The sequence below is a fragment of the Ambystoma mexicanum genome, chromosome 4q, assembly GCF_040938575.1.
Source record: "Ambystoma mexicanum isolate Mex_15411 chromosome 4q, UKY_AmexF1_1, whole genome shotgun sequence".
NCBI classification, from domain to species: domain Eukaryota; kingdom Metazoa; phylum Chordata; class Amphibia; order Caudata; family Ambystomatidae; genus Ambystoma; species Ambystoma mexicanum.
Window position 1 is genome coordinate 195,673,748 of NC_090928.1, and position 20,137 is coordinate 195,693,884.

At 44.2% G+C, this 20,137-nt stretch overlaps 1 protein-coding gene across 2 annotated transcripts in view; it reads right to left on the minus strand.

Moving 5' to 3' along the window:
- The window catches only part of SNX9 (sorting nexin 9), a 1,580,311-nt gene that overhangs the window by 243,883 nt on the left and 1,316,291 nt on the right, over positions 1-20,137 (minus strand). For both annotated transcript variants that reach the window (XM_069607724.1, XM_069607723.1), the window contains 2 exons: positions 16,548-16,624; positions 2,562-2,651 (listed from right to left, as the gene is read on the minus strand). In XM_069607724.1, coding sequence (XP_069463825.1) covers positions 2,562-2,651; positions 16,548-16,624 — 167 coding nt within the window. The remainder of the gene's footprint in view (positions 1-2,561; positions 2,652-16,547; positions 16,625-20,137) is intronic.

Here is a 20,137-nt window from a genome sequence, read left to right on the forward strand (position 1 = left end):
CAAGAACTGGTGGAATGTTTGCTTTTGCAATTTTTTTTTACCTTCCCAAGAGGCCTCTGTGCTTGCTTTGCACCATCATCATCCTGATCAGAATTGATTTGTATGCACACTCTTGACCCTACAAGCATTGCTTTCATTTGTTCTAGTAACCCTAATAAAGACCTGTCGAGAAATGTAATCCATGTCTTGCACTTGTCTGACCCTTGTATGCTACATGACAACTGTCTGTTTTTCCACACTGTTGAAGTTAAACAGCAAATCCCTCTATCCAGCCGCTGCTAATCTCCCTGGGTCCTATTCAGGCCTTTAGCGTTCCCTCCATACAACTTCTGGAGCCTCCCTTTGGCATTGGTTGTGAAAGATGCTACTATATCCCCTTCCGTTCCCCCTTCATCTTTCTTACTCACTCTCCCTCCATTCGCTCTGGTAATCCTTTCCTAATTCTTCCCACTCTCTTTGCTTTTAGTCCCCTCTACTCACCACCTCTTTTGCCCGTTCTTCCCCTCCTGTCTGCTCATCTCACTCTTGCTCCACCTCTTTCTCTCGGCTCTTCTTCCTTCCCCTCTCCTCTACTCTTCCCCTTCCCTTCTACTCTTAACCTCCTCATCAATCTGGCATGCCCTACTCTGCACTCTACTCTCCTGCACCTCTGTACTGACTTATCATACCCATTCCTACTGGTGTGCTTCCCTTAAACGGGCAGGTGTTGCGATTGTATGATAGATGGCAGCTCTTTGAAGGGCGTGAGCATAGCTAATGATTGGATAAACCCTGGGCAAACTACCATTTTCACAGGTGGTCTGATTTGCAGCTTTGTTCACCGAGGTTATAAAGCGTTTGGCCACCATCTTGAAATTAGCTTGATGGTGACCCGTGATGGCTTTCCCCACTGATAGCCATCAGACCCTCCCTTTGGAATCTCTCGCTAATATGGTTTCTCTTTCCTTAGTCACAACATGGAATGTGCAGAGCTTGTGGCATTCTACATGAATGGTGCTTGCAATCGCCTCTCACTGTGACCAAAAAAATTCTTTATGCGCACCACGCACCACGTGGCAGTGGATTACCTTTGGTTCCTCTCATCTTTACATTCCCCCTTTGCACACGTGATTCGTAGGCTACAGGAGGAGAAGAAACATCTCAAAAAAGGTAACAGGCGCTCCTCTCCAGAAGGAACATGGCATGATAACCTGTTCTGAGATGAGAGTTTGCAGCACACGCTTTTTGCACACTGTACCTTTCACAGATGGGAAATACCATTTGCATATCAGTCTTTGTCCCGCCCACATGGGCAGTCCAGCACCGAAATGCTAGCTGGGGCAACCAGACGTTGACTCCTTGCTCACTGTGCTCAGAGAGGCACAGCTTCACCTCACTGATGAGGCCGAACAAGGCTGAAATACGTGTATGGGGTTGCTGTTGGTACCCTTGTTCAGAGAGGAATTGCCGTAGCATTTCGGTGCTGGACTGCCCATGTAACTGGATGTGCCTTTAAGACTATGGGCCTCATTACAAATCAGGCGGTCCGGAAAGAACGGTGGCGGTAAACCCGCCGCCACCGTTGTTTCCGGACCGCCTGATCCCGACTCCTGCAGGCGGGAGGTGATGTTCCCGCCAGGTTTGACCTGGCGGGTTTAACACTGCCCGCCTGCAGGCGGACGAGGAAACACCGGCAGCATCACGAGATGCTGCCGGTGTTTCCATGATCCCCATTCCCATTGAGTCCCATAGGACTCAATGGGAATGGGATTAACACCATTCCGCCTCCGTGATTCCCGGAAAACCGGGGTTGTAATGCCCCGGTAATTCTGGGAATCACGGAGGCGGAATGGTAATACGAGTCCGACGGTAACCAGGCGGTTTTACTGCCTCGGTTACCGCCAGACTCGTAATGAGGCCCTATTTGTCTTAAATGGCCACAATCTTGTAACATACCTCCATTACGAGAACTATTACGTAGTTCCTCTCAGAGATAGGAGCACTTACATAGACATTAGAAGAGATACTTGTTTACCCGATTATTTGACCTACACCAATTACTGGTACAAACTAAAGGCATGCTCCATACATATGCCATACCCAATTACATTGCACAGTAGAACACCCTTGGGGGCAAGTTATGTACAAACACAATTTGTATTAGTTAATTTATGCATTTTGCATAACAGGGAAATTCTTTATTTACACAAGTGCATCCATTTCAAATATTTTGCGGCTCCATAATAGGATGGTTTTTCAATGCTAAGCTTCTTTCCAAGTTTAAGTGTGCTATAAATAATACTGTGTCAAGCAATGATTGATGGTTCACGCTTTGCTGGATCATACAGGACAGTAAGAAAATATCTGATGAAAACAATTTTGAAATCCACATTTTTAGCAGTTCACTTACAGTATTTTGATACCGAAGAGTACTGGGTATAATTATTGTTAAAAAACAAATCTTGATGTTTTACAATCGTGTAATTCGCACACACACACAAACACACCTCAACTGCTTTACAAAGTCAGTTCCGTACTCATTAACCATTACACACACAATGCATCATTTAAAGTAGCCTTACCTTATGTGTTCCAATGATGTCTGGAAAACAACCTAAAAAGCCCTTGTACTCATGGTTGGTTTCCATCAGAAAGTGAAGATCTTTCCTTGGCTAAAAAAAATGGAATAACATGCTTTAAGCAATACGGTGAACGATGTTAGTAAACACATTAACACCACACTGAAAGGTCCTGTAATAGAATGTATTTTTCTGATTAATATTAAAAATATGATCTTTACATGAAGTTTGACCATTTAGAAATTTGCCAATTTGTCTGGCTTTTTAAATCCATGGCAGGTGGTGCTAGACCATCACATGTCACAGCGATTACAGCTAGTGTTAATTAACACTTGTAAAACTATATTGGGGCTCTTGCAGGAAATGGCAAACCCCTACAGGAATGCTTACATGATTATAGTATACAAGATTCAATTAGGCTTGGTGCGCTAGATCAAGCAATAGTATAAAAAAAATAGTTCATATAATTATAAATTAAATATCAAATGTATTACAACCCTGTTCCATATGCCATTATAACCTTGTTCCATATGCCAACACAAATCAATTGGTGCACATGCATGTGTTTCACCCAAAAGGGGTTTTGTCAAGGCAATAACTAAAAATCCTTCACATTCACATATAATTTGCCCAAGTTATCAATTAGTTCATGCATTCTTGCTCAAATATGATCCACAAAACATTACATTTTTCTCAGAAATGTCCCATTAACATTGAGTGACAGTTCCTGGCAACAGGAAAAAAGTGGCAAACAGAAAGAGGAATAATACATTATCAACCATTGTTAAAATTAAACAAATCTTAACTTAATTTTTATTGAGGTCTTAACATTCCCTATATTAATATATATATATATATATATATTCCTCTCAGTCGTCTGATGAAATGTCAAACAATAGTTAAATGATCATTCTATCTGCACCTTGAAATAAAATAGTTTTTTCTTCAGTGTCATTCAATAGAGTAAATGAATTATGAATGTAAGATTCAATTTGTATTCCCACATATTACTTCTTTTTCCACATAGTATTCTTTCAAGTTTTCAAACCAGATGCTTGAAAAAAATAAACAGTATAGCTTTTTGGTGCCTTGTTCCTAGAAATATGGGTTAATTCCCATATTAGGTTTACCTGGGCCAACCCCCTTTACTATCCGGTTTAATCCACAGAAAGTAGTAATTTCATTTGTGGGAGTTACATCTATTTCAGCGGAACTGGACCAATGTAATTTCATGTAACGATGCAATATAAAACAATGCAAAAATCCATTCCCCATTTTCCTTAGCTTTAACTGCAGTGCTACACAATCCACTGTGTGCAAAGCCACACTTAATTCAATAAAAACCACAAAAAGAGGGTGATATTTCTGTATTAAGGCTATTATAATTGTAACTATGGATATTTCTCATCTGAAGCCTGTTTGGCAAATGAGAGAGTATGGGATTTCTCAACCAAGAACTCAAATTTGCTAATCATTTGTCAAATAGGTTTGACAATCAAGCAAAGCGATGGGTTTACAATTACTGTAATTGATCTTCCTACCCTTTAATTATGCTAATTGGTTAAGTGCCAACTATAAGCCAAAACTGTTGCATTGGGGCGTAGACAGGAGTCGGTTGACACATTAGGAAGCACACACAGCGAATAGGTGTTTGGTTGTTTAATCACCCATCGACTTACCATAACCATTCTCAAACCTATGGCCATTACCAAACACTCACAACCTATCCCTCCCCTCCCAACTTTCAGTGCTATGCGGACGATACCCAGCTCATTTTCAGGCTACCCTCGGCCTCCTCCTCTCCTTCCCTCAACTCTGACTGTCTGTCGGCTATCCAGGAACGGTGTGCCGCCAATGACCTCTGCCTTAATGCCAGTAAGACTGAGATTCTACTCATCGGCACACCCACTCCCTCCTTCCCTGCAGCTCTCTGGCCGGCCTCTCTTGGCCCTCTTCCTGCACCTACCTGCACGGCAAAAAACCTCGGGGTTATCTTCGACTCCACACTCTCCTTCTCTCCTCATATATCTGACGTCTCTAAGAAGTCACACTACCAGCTGCACCTCCTCAGAGGTATTCTTCCCTTCCTCTCCTTCCCCCAGAAGCTCACTGTCTCACGAGCTCTGGTTCTCTCAAAGCTGGACTACTGTAACAGCCTCTATCTTAATCTGCCTGCCTCCACTCTCTGCCCTCTGCAACTCATCCAGAACAGAACTGCGAGACTTGTCCTTGGCTTTAAGCCCAGGGACCGTATCTCTCCAGGACTGAAGTCTCTACACTGGCTCCCAGTGGCTGCGAGGATAAAGTTCAAAACCCTCTGCATTGTCCACAAGGCCTTCTGGGGCCTGGGGCCTAAATAGCTTCAACTCTCTCTTCCTAAATATCTTCCTTCCCGAGCCCTTCGCTCATCCGTCTCCAACTCCCTCTGGGTCAGCCGCTTCTCGAAGCAACGAGCTGGGGTTAGATCTCTCTCCGCGGCAGGGGCCTCCCTCTGGAACAGCCTTCCTGCCTCCCTGAAACTTGAGGAGAACCATCTACGGTTCCGGAAGCACCTCAAAACCTTCCTCTTTGCTTCTGCTTTCTCTCTCCCTCTCCCCTGCTAATTCTTCGCTGAATCTGCACCGAATCTGCAACTGGGCCACTCTCGCCGACCTCGGTCCTGGGCCCAGCCACTCTGCACTTGCACTGCATCGCTGGCAACCCCTGCTCTGCGGGACTGTCTCTGTATCCCTACAGCCCCCGTTCCCAGCACTTGTATGCACTTACCTTGCACTTGCCACCAGCTGGCCCTATTCATTTTATTATATATACTTACCTTGTACTGCACTTGCCCCTTCCCCCCCCCTTGCGCTTTGTCCCTTCCCCCTTCCCCTGCACTTGCGCGATCTGAATGACACGTGGCCTAGTAGGATCTTTGTCTGTCTTCCCCTGTCTCCCCCTCCCTGCCTCTTCGCGCCTTGAAACACTCGAAACGCTTGTGTATAGGCGCGTTACAAATGCCATATCATATCATATCACCCAAGGCACATCCTCCTGGGATTTATTTGAGCTAGCTCCATCAACCGTAATATCAAACTTTGACCAGCCAATGGTATCCATTTGCTGTCTTCTGAGACCTTATAACATAATTACAGCTGTAAATGTGCTACTGGTGTAAAACAAAATGTCTTAACCAAGTGTGCTTTCAGCCACTTGATTTAGATCTATTCCTTGCACGGATGCCCTGTTAAAAACAAAGTATTAGATGAGGCACTGCTATAAAATGCCTAGGTAATCACACCATATTGCAGCTGTTGATAGCGTATGGCTAGGTAGTACCATTATGGCAGTGCCTAGCAAAAGCCAATCCCATGCCTTCACAAAAGCCAAAACGGTTGGCTTTCCCAATGCTTGTTATATCTCGGGCCCAGGATGCTCTTGGTTCAAGATGAAGGTAAAAAATGCGGTGAATAAGTTAAAGTTAAGGAATTATTGGGTCCAAAGTGGAGTGTATGATTTAATTAGCATGTTGCACAACTGATCAGACTCTGGAGCCCTTTAGGTCTTTGTGTTATTTGTTCTAACAATATCTCTAGAGGTGGACTAATGCTTTCACAAGTCAAAGTCATTTTCAAGGTATGGCCCAATTTGATCTAATGCCAAATTGACCTACTCCGAATTGAACACATTTTTTTTGGTCGAATTCGGTAGGTCAATTGATACATTTTAATAAAAAAAACAGATGTGGGGTAAGGGAATAGGTTAAGGTGGGGGGGAAGTCCGGTGGGGATGCGGGGGTCTCCATCCACATTATGTGGGGTGAAGAGGGTCTCCTCCCACAGGTCAAACAAATTAGATTAAATAAAAAATAGGTCTATTCGGCAGTAGGTCATTTTTTTCGGTCTAACAACCCATATCCATTTCCAAGTGTGCTGGTAGTTTTACAAACTGTTCCAGAATTTTGTTTTCTATGTTGTTCCCATTCTTTTGCATTAACCAAATTAGTTTGTTTGGACAAAACAAATGTTGTGAAAAAAAAAAATGGACAGACCTTGAGTGAATCATTCAAAGTACTTAGTTCTAACATTTGTTCCCACTGCTATGCCATCTTGGATTGTTTTCCGCCATCTCAATCAATTACGATATTCTGCCTTTACTTTAGAGATTAGCGTAGATGATTCATCCCAGGTTGGTTTTCTGAGTAACATTTGCTTTATGTGATTGTCATTTCTGTACCAACTCTGGAGAATACCTTGCCCGCTGGGTACAGGGCGTCATCCTAACTTGTTATCTGCTTATTCTCACCAATGATTTCTTTAAAAAGTCAGGGTTGGTTTGTTGTAATTTATTTATCGCTTTATTTAAGCGCGTTATTTGTCTTCTTGAAAGTCAACTGATAAGTAAGGGAAGGTATTAGAGTTCTCTGCAGTTGTATTATACAGTAGTAAAACATAGGAGTTACTCAAGAAACACGCAAGAACTCCAGGTTCCGCAGGTACATTTAAATTCCTTTATTGCTTGTAGTTCCAGGTTATAGTTACTCTTATAGATACGTTGGGGAGACACTCAGCGGTCCACCCCAGGCACTCGTAGTTCAGGTCTAACTGAATTTCATAGAACCACCCACACATCACATTCACTCAACATTCTCTAAGCTGTCATTCATCCACATGTACCAAAATTCTACCAGCAGCAGGCAAGGACCACCAGTGGCAAGCAATAGATAGAACATGTCGCTTACTCAAAGATAGGGGGCAAAGGTTGCTCTCATCATGGTGTTTTACGGTCAGGCTATTTAACTCTTTTAGCTCTGTGCAAATATCTAATCTTTAAGTGAAGCAGGGTCATTTGCCATCAGCTTATAATTAGCCAGGATGTCTCCTTGATTCCTCCCACTTACTACTGTGAGGAATCTGAGGGTGCACTCACTTCTTTACCCCAAAATATCCTTCCCCTAGGTGACCAGGCAAAGGCAGTCACTTTCTGATCCCGACCATGATGGTGGATATGCGAAGGAGGATCACCTTGGAGGAGGAGAATTGGGGAGTGGGGATGAGGCATCCTTGGTATCCCCCATTTCCCTTTTATCAAGAATCAAATGTCCCGCAGGCTTTCATGGGATATTTCCAATCCCTTCCCTATTATGTTAGAAGACCATCTCCTAATGTATACCACTATGGTACTGAGACGGGGAAAAGACCACGTAGGAACATACATTCATCCTTTATTTACTCCGACATACACAAATGCCACTCTGGTACTCGGACGAGGAAGAGGGTTGCTGAGTACCAAAGCCATTGTGAAATCAATGTGAATGGCCTGCACCTGAAGCCAAGGATGGCAGTATAAATGGCCCGCTAAAATGAGGCTATTGGGAGAAGCAAAGAGATCGAGATCGCCTGTGGAGTGCTTGCAGACAGACACCAGAGGTGAATCGGGCAGGGAGACGTGTCCAAAAAGCTGTGGTGATACAGAGTCACTGCAGCGGAAGCAGTGTGTGGCTGGCATTGTCAGAAGGTCCACGGTGGTTGTGCCAGGCTGTCGACGTCCTGGAATCAAGAGTACTCCCTCTCCGATAGCATGAGTTTTCGGAGGACTCAAGAGGAGCGGTCTGTGGGCCGGGAACCAAAGCAGCAAGGAAGGACTGACCGAAGCAGAGAAGGGCACCTAAAGAGAGCATACCCAGTGAGTCAACTGAGGCGGAGTGACTCTGGGACGCTGTGGTACGAGCCATGCTATGAAGAAAGTTTGCAGCGTTCTTGAGTGAGCGACAACAGAGACAATGTGCTTGCCGGTCGTAAATTGTGAAACACAGAGGGGATGACCACGATAATGTGAAGCTGAATGAACAAAGTGGTTTGAGAGTACGGAATAGTATTGGAATTGGGAAGGCCGCGGAAGGGCCAGAAAAGTGTAAAAGTGAAACAGAATAATAAGCCTGTGAGCAGAGTGCAAATTCCCAGCAGGAGAGTGAACTGGGAATTTGCAGTTACGGTTTTGTCATGAATGAACTGCAAGTTTGAATACCGAACCAAAGGAAAGTAATAGTGAGTGAATGCCACATGAGTGGAAAGCAGCAAAACCTTTCCCTAATAGAAAGGAACTGTGAATTTTGGAAACCAAAGAAAATAAGCATTTGTAATGAATCTAAAGAGCTGTGAACTGAACAAGCTCAGAAAAAGCAACCATTGGCAAAATCCAGATGGAAAAGACGAACTGTACAAGTTGTAAGTTTTAACTGTGGCAATTCCATGAAAAGGTTTGATGATGCAGCCAAGTGCATGGTGGCAAATAAGTGTTAATACCGCTGTTAAGCTGAAGTAATGGTGGTGTAACTGTGAAAAAGAAACCAGTCGGTTGTGTGACCTGTAATGGGTGGACAGTGTGGTCCGTCAACTGTGCCCGAAACAACTATACCCCACTAAAGAGAAGCCACTTGAATCATGTATAAGTTTGTGCTTGAATATCCAAAGAGACCTGAACATTGTGAACCTAAAGAGCTGATCTTGAAGATATTGATAAAAGAATCACAAAGCTTGAAAGCTGAGAAGAACCCTGAGGAACTGTGTTGTTGTGAAACCAGTCAGACTTGAAAGCGTGGGGAAGGGAACACCTGTTGATTGAAAGTGAACTATTTGGAATCCTAGGGAAGGGAGAATCCCGTTCCAACCAAGAGCTGGAAGAAGCTCAGAACTTTTGTTTGAACCCTTTTTCGTTTGATGCTGACATCCCTGTACAGTTTGAACAAATAGATGTGAGGGCAAGTATAGGTTTTGGACCTAGACTGACAGACTGACATTTACTTTGGACTTCCTGACACAGACTATCATTAGTTTCAGTTAGGTAGGAAAATCCCACCTTAGCATAGGGCAAGATAAGCCTTATCCCAACCTTGTTGTGCCTATAAATAAAAGTTTGCAGCCCAAGCTTTCCTTACTTTTCGGTGTCTACTTCCTGATGCCTTGGGTTGGGGGTAGATCTCTGTCTTCGGCTGGGGCCTCCCTCTGGAACAGCCTCCCTGCCACTCTAAAACTTGAGGAGAAAACATCTCTGGTTCCGGAAGCACCTCAAGACCTTCCTCTTTGCTTCTGCCTTTGCTCCCCCCTCCCTTGCTGATTTCCTCTATCTTGGCACTGTGCACCTGGCCACCCTCTGTCCCCTTGGGCCCATGTACCTCTGCACCCTGACACCCTCCTGCAGTGCCTCCTGGCCACCCCTTGCACTGGGGACTGTATATGTACCCACTCAGTCCCCCACACCCACATTTTCTTCTTTTTCTGCACTTATCACACTTACCCAGTCTGATGCCGTAACCACAGCACTTGCCACCTGTTGGCTGTACTACCTCTCTTTATTGCCCCTATTATCTATTTATTTTATTTATTATTTATCTGTTCTCTTCTGCTCCGCACTTTCCACTCTCCCCCTTCCACAAACTTTCCCCCTCTCCCTTTCCCATGCACTTGCGCGTTCTCAATGTCACTGGGCCTAGTAAGATCGTCGTCGTTGTTCCCCCATGTTTCCCCTCCCTTGCCTTGTCGCGCTCTGAAACACTTGTGTATGAGAGCAATACAAATAAAATATCATATCATATGTAAATACACATTTTTAGAGTGACAACCTAATAGACAAAATGTGAATTATGTTCACAGTGAAGTGTTAAATAAAATTACCTGCCCTTCCAAGACATAAAATAAGCGGTGCTGCGTAGCAATTTGCTATGCAATTCTGTAGGTTTGCTAATCAAATTGACACTTGTGTAGCAAAGCTAGCTCTTTAAATTTGTTCAATGAAAGCACAGCTCACCCTGCATTCCTCTTGCCCTTGGTGCTCTCTTCGCCTTATTTTCTCTGTCCACTTCAAGTGCTAATGGATAGAAAGTGCAGCAGTAATCATCTCCTCCACTCTTAAGTGTCAAAGGCCTGTGTGGCAGTGCTAGATGAGAATGTGTTTCTTTTTCAAATAATTGCAACTCAGAAGTAATCGGAATGATACTTTTAGTGATACTTTTATTAAGCTTTCTATATCATGTCTGGCAAAGACCAGTATGTGCCAACTTTATATTTTTTAAAGACAGTCATGAAATTCCATTCCTAAAATGTAAGTTGTTACATAATGCATAATTACAGTATTGACACTGTAAAACACTGCACCATCTCCACGCTTTACAGTCAAGTTTAGGTTAGTGTATCGAAATCTCATAGTGTCAACTATATTTCATTTCGTTAGGGAAGAAGACATCATACTGACCAGTGAACGTTTTTGAAAATGTACATGATCATACGATCAAATGATTTTGATGGCAAACCTAGTTCTGTAACTTGCTGGTTGCATACGTTTGTGCAACTGGTGCTCAACCCATGAGCGACCCTGTACTCCTTGACATTCTATATTATCGTCCCGTTTCTTTATACCAGCTACACTGAAAGTGAGATGGCCACAATAGTGATGAATATGATATAAGTCATTTATAACACGCCTGTACACAATTGTTTCTAGGTGTGACAAGACAAGGAAGGGTAGACAGAGGGAGGACAAAACAAACTTTCTTACTAGGCCTTGTTTCATTCAGATGGCGCAAGTGCGAGGGAAGAGAAGAAGTGGCGCGGGGGAGGGGGAAGAAGTGTGCAATGGCAAGATGTGCTAAGTGCTGCCAGGGTGGTGTCTCAAGTAAGTGCAGAGAGGCAGGGGACTGTAGGGTTGTAGATACAGTCCCTAAGTGGGTAGGAGGCCCAAAGGCAGTCCAAGGGGCTACTTGTCATGCAGGAGCCTAGTGCCGGTGAGGTTCAGTGGGTGGCCAGGTAACCAGTTAGCGCAGCAGACAGGAGCATCAGTAGGGGAGGGAGAGAAAGCAGAAGCAAAAAGGAAAGTCTTGAGTTACTTCCGGAACCTTAGGTGGTCCTGCTCAAGTTTGAGAGAAGCAGGGATGCTGTTCCAGAGGGAGGCACCAGCCGAGGATAGAGATCTACCCCCACTATCTGCCTGGAGAAGCATCTAAACCTCAGAGAGTTGGAGGTGGAAGAGTAGAAGGCTGGGGAATGAAGATGCTTAGGAAGAGAGTTGGATGTAGTGTGGTCCCCGGCCCTAGAACACCTTGTGGACGATGCAAAGGGTCTTCAACTTGATCCTTGCAGCCACAGGGAGCCAGTGGAGAGATTTCTGGGCTGGAGAGATACAATGCCTGGGCTTGAGGCCAAGGACAAGTCTTGCAGTCCTGTTCTGGATTAGTTGTAAAGGGTGAAGAGTAGAGGTAGGCAGATTTAGAAAGAGGGTGTTGCAATAGTCCAGCCTAGAGAGAACCAGGGCTCTGGAGACAGTGAGCTTCTGTGGGAGAGTGAGAAGAGGAAGGATACCTCTGAGGAGGTGCAGCTGGTAGTTTGACTTCTTAGAGATGTAAGAGGAGCAAAGGAGAGGGTGGCGTCGAAGATGACACCAAGGTTCTTTGCCTCACAGGAAGGTGAGAGTGGTGGGCACAGGGTAGTCGGCCAGACAGCAAGAGGGAAAGCAGGAGCAGGGGTCCCAATGAGAAGGATCTCAGTCTTACTGGCATTAAGGCAGAGATCGTTGGAGGCACACCATTCCTGAATCGCGGATAGACAGTGAGGAATGAGCGCAAGATCAGAGTAGACTGGGGGGCGCCTGAAGGAGAGCCGAGTGTCATCCACATAACACTGAAAGTTAGAACATAAGGTAGACATGAGGTGGGCCAGAGAAGCCAAGAAATGGTTGAAGAGCCACAGTGAGAGGTTAGAAACCTGGGGGACACCAAATGTAGAGAGAAAGGTGAGAGACAGAAAGGACCCAAGTTGGACCTGGGAGGGTCGATCGGATAGAAAGGAGGTAAACCATGCTAGGGCCTGACCTGTGATGCCAGATTGATCAGGATGGCGTGGTTGATCGTTTCAAAAGCAGAAAATAGATCAAGAAGAATGAGGACAGAAGGAAGGTTTGAGTCGAGATTTGAGAGAGTAGGTTTTCCTGAATGTTCAGGAGAGCAGTTTCCGTGCTTCTGGCTGCTCTAAATCAAGACTGGTGGTCATGGAGACAACCAACAGATTCAGTATGGATAGTAAGTTGGGAGATGGCCAGCATTTCCAGGAGTTTGACCAGGAAAGGAGTGATCGAGATCAGCCGTAGTTTGCCGGAGAGGAGGGAACGTGATCAGGTTATTGCTTCACGAAATCAATTCAATTTTCATCATGTTACAGTTGAGGAGGTCTGTGCACTGATGAAGAATCTGAAACCAACTAATGACTGCCTATTTCCTTTGCCAGCGGTAGTAGCTAAATGCATGGTGGTGGAATTGCACCTTTTATTACTTTATTTGTTAATAAATCACTAGATCAAGGAGTAGTACCTTCAATACTTAAATATACCACACTGACACCTCTATTGAAAAAACCAAGCCTGGATCCCCTGGTTCTCCAAAATTATCGCCCCATTGCGGGTATTCTGTGACCACCCAACTACAGGCATTTGTTGAAGAGGAATCACTTCTGGATCCCCTGCAGTCAGGGTTCCGTCCTATATTTGGCACAGAGACAGCATTGTTGCTAGTTTATGACGAGTTGTTGAAGGTAGCTGTTCAGGGCAAGCTTTCACTTTTAGTGATGCTTCACCTGTCAGCTGCCTTCGACACAGTCAACCATGAGATCCTCTTGGAAAGACTGAGGACGATCGGAAAAGTTTCAGAGCAGGCATCCGGTGGTTTAGGTCTTTTTCAGAGGGACGTCAACAGTGTGTTAAACTGGGTGCTTTCACATCAGTCCCTAGTATGGTGGATTGTGGGGTCCCAAAGGGCTCTTCACTATCGCCACTTTTGTTTAACCTATATCTTCGCCTAGTTATGGAAATCTTGAGGCGTCATGGAATCAGCTTCCAGTCTTACGCTGATGACACTCAGATTTTCATTATAATCGATAAGGTTAGAGAAACTATTATTAAGATTGGTGAATGCCTTCAGGAAATCAGTGAATGGATGGCTTCTAAATCTACTGCACTACCATAGACTATAGTTTGCCTCCAGAGGTCGCTTTTTTTGATTGCATTATTTATTAGCACCTGGAAGAGACAGGTGGTCAAACTGTTTTCCGGCCCTTTTTTAACATATCTATTTATGTGTCCATTCAGGCAGCTAAACTTTTACATTATACAGACACTCATCCAAGGCTAGCAAAGTCTTTTTGCTCAATCGCAAAGTCGAGTAGATTTAGTGAAGGGGCGAGTACCATTTGCAAGGAATGTTTGAAACTTTTATTTAACAATTACTTTGTTTACACTAAATGTCAAATAAATGTTTCGCTGTGCATGGCTGGCCTCTGGGTGGCAGCAGTGTGCCAAACATAATGCAGGTTTGCTGTGACATGCACCATTTTAAAGAAATTGCATTTAAATTTGTCGACATCCGTTGCTGTGGGTTGAGTCCATTTCTCTTAGGTCGCATAGGTAAAATAAGTTACCCAACCTATAGGTCTAGCTGAATTTTAAAGAATTTGCAAAGCCCGAGTCATCTCACTAATGTCTTATTTCAGAGGGTCGCAAAACTGCTGTATTGTTTCTTATTTCATGGCGTGGGTACAAATAACTTCTGGTGACATTGACAATATTAGTACCACTTTGCTAATCAAATGGGTCTGTTTGCTAATCAAGAACATTTGAATCAGCAAACTTCTAATCAATTTTTGAAAACTAATTAATGCCTTGGCCTCTGCCCTAAGTGCTACCCATTCCTCACTACTGTAGATTTCATTTTTTCTAGCTATACATTTGAGATCACAGAACATGTTCCTGGACCTTTCCCCTATTGCCGACTCCTCGCTAGGAGCAAACTACTTTTGTAGGCCATCCTCCCCCTTCCCTTTATCATTTGGCATGCCTCATACCTCATACCCAAATGTTATCACTGTCTGCACAGTGGTATAGGACATCGCTACGCTTTCTTGACCCCCATATGCCTTCTACCTCATGCTCAGTTAAAATGCAATTTTGCCTATATTTTAGCACTGAGAAATGTTAGTACTGCCTGCGATGCGGTTTATATCCATTTTCTTTTTCCTGCCTATCTGATTTAGTTCCTCCAAACTTGTGGATAGACTTTCCCAAATTTTGCACCCATCCAAACTGTTGCATTCTACTTATTGTTCCCAAATAATTTGATGTAGGCAGCTGCATCTCAGAGTGAGGCTTTCCCTAATTGTGCACCCATTCCAATGACGCTCTTCCTTCCACACTTGTGCTCTGTCAGAACTTTTTCACTTGCACTTGTTCCCCCTCTCCTCCCTCTCGCCTGATCTTTACCCTGTCTACACTCCCCCTCGTCTCCCTCCCTCCCTCCTCTTTTTCTGTTATTGAACTTGCACGCTCCGAAGTGTCGCAAGACCCAATAGGAACATTTTGTTTGGCTTACCCAGGTTCATCCCCTCTTAACTTCTTTACTCCCCCCACCCCTCTCCCCTCTCTGTTACTGCACTTACTTGCTGCAAATTGTCGCAAGACCTAGTGGGAACGCTTTTGTTCGTCTTTCCCTGCTGCCTCCCCATCCTTCCCCCACCCCCCTCCTCTTCTCCCCTGCTTTCTTACTGTGGCACTTATATGATCTAAATGTCTCAAGACCTAATAGGATTGCTATTGTTTAATGTTCTCACTTATAACCCCTCGCTCGTCTCGATGCGCCTTGAAAAACTATTTTGATGTAAAGGCGCAATATACATTACCAATAAATAAATAAATAAAAATAATGAAGGTTTTCCAAATGTTTAATTTTTTCACATATTTAACAGGACATTTTGATATTTAATACATTTTGGGTGGAGTTTATGTTATGCATGTTTTTCACATTTTACCATTTTCTTTGTGTTTAATATTTTGTTTTTGTTTCAAATATGCATTTATAGTAAACGATAGTCCATATTTATTTACTATTGCTCATGACAAATTGCCCAGTATGAAACATGCCTCAGCCTTTTCGGTGTGCATATGCATGTATCTACAATAAGAGCCATGAAGAGACAATACCTTAAACACCCCCCACCCTCTTCACCCACCTATCACACCCTCAAGTAACTCATCATTACTAAATCCTTGCAATCTTACACCTTACTCAATCCCATCAGATGACCAACCCAGCATAATGTACTTAGACTCCTTCCCTACCCATCTCCTATTAACAACCATTCTCAACGGATGCTTTGCAGCCCAGTGGCTACATTTATGGCTAACATGCGCCTGTTTATAACCATCACAAAGAGCACATTTTTCATATTGGGACACAGGTAACAGGCCGACCTATACATATCAAAGGACCTTATATCAGACCACTTACCTTACCTGTGTGAAGAGATTGCATAAATATAATCTGAAGACTTCACTGACTGCTAGAGGGTTCTTTGCCACTTCTCCGCCTGGCAGGCCTGAGCTCCCAGTTGTACATTAAGTCCTCTTCAGAGACCCTGTACATCAGGGTTCTTGCCACCCTGTCAATCTGGTCCTGTCCCACCCACACAATGGTTGTTGTGCAACTAATGAGGTCAATTAACCCCTTCAGATGCCCATGCACCATTCTCCAATTGTCCTTTGGATCTGTAGTGTTCCTTTCCAGACACCGAACTGTGCCCCATAGTGCCCTGTGCTCCCCTTGAATCCCCCAATGCACCCTTCCCCAGTATACCTTTGCTCAGCCAATGCCTTAATTTGCTCCAGGTCCGCCACTCTGTTGCTTCTATTCGCCTATTATCAAGTGCTCTGTTCATGAAGGAGATCTCCACATCACCTGTGATCTTTCAGACTTGTCTTTCCCCCTATGCACGTTCCCAACCATGTATCACAGTTTTTTCCCTCCCTCCCCCAGTACTTACTAAACTCTCCAAAGACACATACTTTCACAAATCAGGACCTACTGTGTTTGACAATGGTTATTTTGGTTTGTCTCCACCACTCCTCTTTAAGCTAGGTCTCGGAATCACTCAAAAGCATAAATAGTTTGTATTAAATGTAAATGCACTAATTTCTAACCTGCTCTGAAACCAAATTGGCAATTTCTTCATATGTTTTTCCTGCTTCAGTTATGGCATTGTTGAGATCGGTTTCACCTGCAAATAGGAGTAATCATTAGTTGGTAAAATATAGCACATTAGAAAAAGTGATTATATTCGTTTATATGAAAAGAAAATGACATTTCCAACTCATTTTACTCTTTGCAAAATGTATTAAGCCCACAATCAATGCAACTATTTGCTTATACTATAAGAGCTCAAAGTTCACAAATACAAAATATGAAAGTTGCACCAGCATTAAAAACACTCAATAGATGTACTGTGTGGTAATCAAAAATCAAATCATTTAAATTAGGATAAACTGCAAATAGTAATACTTTTGTTTGCACGCCAACTTCCATAATAACTTGAAACTTGCTGAAGGCATTGTATTTACGATCACTATAAAAGACAAGGCGTTTGAGTAAAGCAAAGCAAATTTTTAGATATGTACACAGGTCCAAGGTCTTTTACATTATGTATGGTTCATTTGATAAGAAGAGTGTTAATCCAAATCTTACTTTACATAATAGGTCGGGATCAGCCTCTACATTTGTACCAGGCAATTTGAATGGCAAATACATTGTCCCATTTAAAAGAACAACTATTAATGATTTTCAACATGTGTACAATCAAGGGCTAGACACAATGCGAGTTGACAACTGGTCTAAAAACAATTGAAAAGTCGCAACAACAAAATAAAAATCACAATATTACTCTTCTTTCATAAAAATAAGAACCGGATGGAGCTGTGGTATGGGAATCTATGAATATCTGAAATAAATGCATAAACATATCTTAGCAATAATGCATGTTGTAAACGATCCTGAGTGACCATACATTACAATTAAACTGGATGTTGCATAACCTCTTGAGTTTTGGAAGCAACAAGTTTGATCAACTAGGAAACATTAAAATATGTTTAATTTCCAGTAGTTCTCGTGTTTTATCTTTTCCCTAAACCATATAATTCTTTTAAGATTCCTCTGGGTCACTCCAATATAATTGTGGTTTGGTTTATTCGTAAAGAATTTCACCAGCTATTTGGACCACTATTTGTCTTTGTTTTTTGCCAAACCGCAATCATTTGTGCTTCAGAAAGATCACCTTTAGTGACCCTTGACATAACATCAGTATATAAAAGTATTATTCATAATTACAACCTCACTACAGTTGAATATGTGTTACAAGTATTCTTTAAGCGGACTATCACACACTTCCATAACGATACCTATGAATCCTACTTTAAAGTATAAGTATTTGGGGGGCGCTGTTGCGCACGCGGCGAAATGGCTGCTCTAGTGTGAGCTCCTGAGCTACTCCAGGCCAAACTAATCAGATATTCTCCAAATCGGTCCGGTTCTGCCTGCAAATCGCCAGAAACATACTTGTGACCCCAAGAATAAAGCGCCCGAGTTTGGACTTTGTTTAGGGCTCATTGCAGAAGTTTCACCATTCCGAACTGTTGCAGGGGATCAGCGAGCACAACCCGCTCTCACAGCCGCGGCGCATGAGGAGCCCAGCTGTGGGAGAGCCGCCATAGAGGCTGTCGTACTCCGCGCCTGGGGACACAACACGCCAGAGAGTCGCGGGCACTCCGCTTCACGTAGGGCGCCCGCTCATCCGACGAGGCAATCCACAGCACTGCGGCGGGAACCACGGCTCCTCCTCTGGAGCAGGATTACAAGGCAGCGGTAAGGAGAGAAGGAGGCGGGCGGCGGAGGCCACTAATTACGCAAGATAATATCCTGCATTAAAAGGAGACCTGCTGTCCGCCAGTTCTCAAGCCTCGGGCCCGAACTATAAATCAGCCTGACTCCCCATTGACACGGGTGCTGCAACACGTGGGGCATTGGAGGGCCGCGCATTGGTGCAAACTAAGGCCCCCAGAGGACATGGCTCGCCCAGTACGAGGACAATTGGAAATATATGATAACAGCTCGCATGCATTGAGACCACGTGTGGGAGTCACAACAACAGCCTCAATACCTTTGTATAAGTGCACATTAGGCAACAAGTTCACACTACACCACAATATAAAACCTAAGGCGTTGCGCCCAACCGTGCAAATAGGCAGCAAGAGCTCTGTGCTAAAGACATTACAGCAAATGGGAGCTCCTCGGTGACGGCCCCCGCCTGGAGGGCCGTGGGGGCCCCACGAGAAAACCCAGGGCCATAACGGAGAGGCACTCCGGAATAAAATAGTGCAACGTCAACAGCACGTGCAGCAAAGATACACCTGCATAGCAAGGTGCGCTGGATGACCCTCCAAGACATGGCACACTCTACCCAAGAAATGAACGTCTAAACCCACACCAGAGGGGCAAGGAGCTGGGAACAACTCCTCCACCTTGACATCCTGGTAGTTACATCTTCCAGAGAGATCCCAGAAAAGGAGGTACCGGTGCTGAAGGGGGCGGAATAAATCAAAACCTAGACTATTTGGGCTTGAACATACGCACGCCTTAACCTAAATTGAACAATGGACAGCCTGCAGACCCTGGGTGCGGATCCTGAGCGATACAACCACAACCTTCGTGACAGTGGTCACAACATGAGTCATACCACTAACTATAGCGCAACGAAGAGCAAAAGTAGCTGCCGACAAGAGGAAAACTATTTTTACATAGCTGAGACAACATTAGCCTTGGTTCCTTCTTGAGAAGTGAGGGCAAAGATGGCTCGTTAACGATACCATTCCATTGCGCCCCACGAGTTCTAAGTCACCAGACAATCTACGCAATCCTGGCATAATACGACAGTCCACCACAAAGAAGGACAGGCATAACACTGAACCCCAGGGCTACTACAAGACGATGCCCAAGGGCCCAGGTCCGAAAAAGGGGATAGGCGCTATAGAAAATTTCACCACAGCAACAAGGAAAGTGATCGAGACCACTATGTCAACAAAACCAATACCACAACCACTGACACCGACTGCCGCGATGGACCCGCAAGGCAGTATTTGTGGCTATGCAACAGGGATTCACCTCTCTTAATGAGAAACTTGATGGCATAACAGCCAACGTAGCATCTATGAAGACACAACTAGACAAGACTACAAGCTACATCACAGAGGCCGAGACCTGAATCAGCAGCACAGAAGATGCGCTGGAAGCGCAAAAAAGCACTGTGACAACTATGGCGAAGGAACTGGGGACAGTCAAAATGAAATGTGAGGATTTGAAGCTAGATCCCGACGCAACAACATGCACATAATTGGTATGCCGGAAGAAGCACAGAAGGGGCCCATGGAGCAAGCAGTAGAGAAACTGCTGCGCGACCTGTTGGGAGACCCGGGTTGGTCACCCATGTTCATAGTGGTGCGAGCACACAAATCACTGGCATCTAAACCCAAGCCTGGAGCCTTTCCAAGACCCATCATAGCACCTATGATGAACTACAGGGACAGAGACTTGGTACTAAAAGCGGCTAGAGAAAAACTAGAATCAAGATGGGAGACCAACACTATATGCATATTCCCTGATTACACACTGGCAGTACAGCAAGAACGATGCTCATTCACTGGGGTCAAGAAACTGCTACGCGAGCGTAAAATTCCCTATGCAA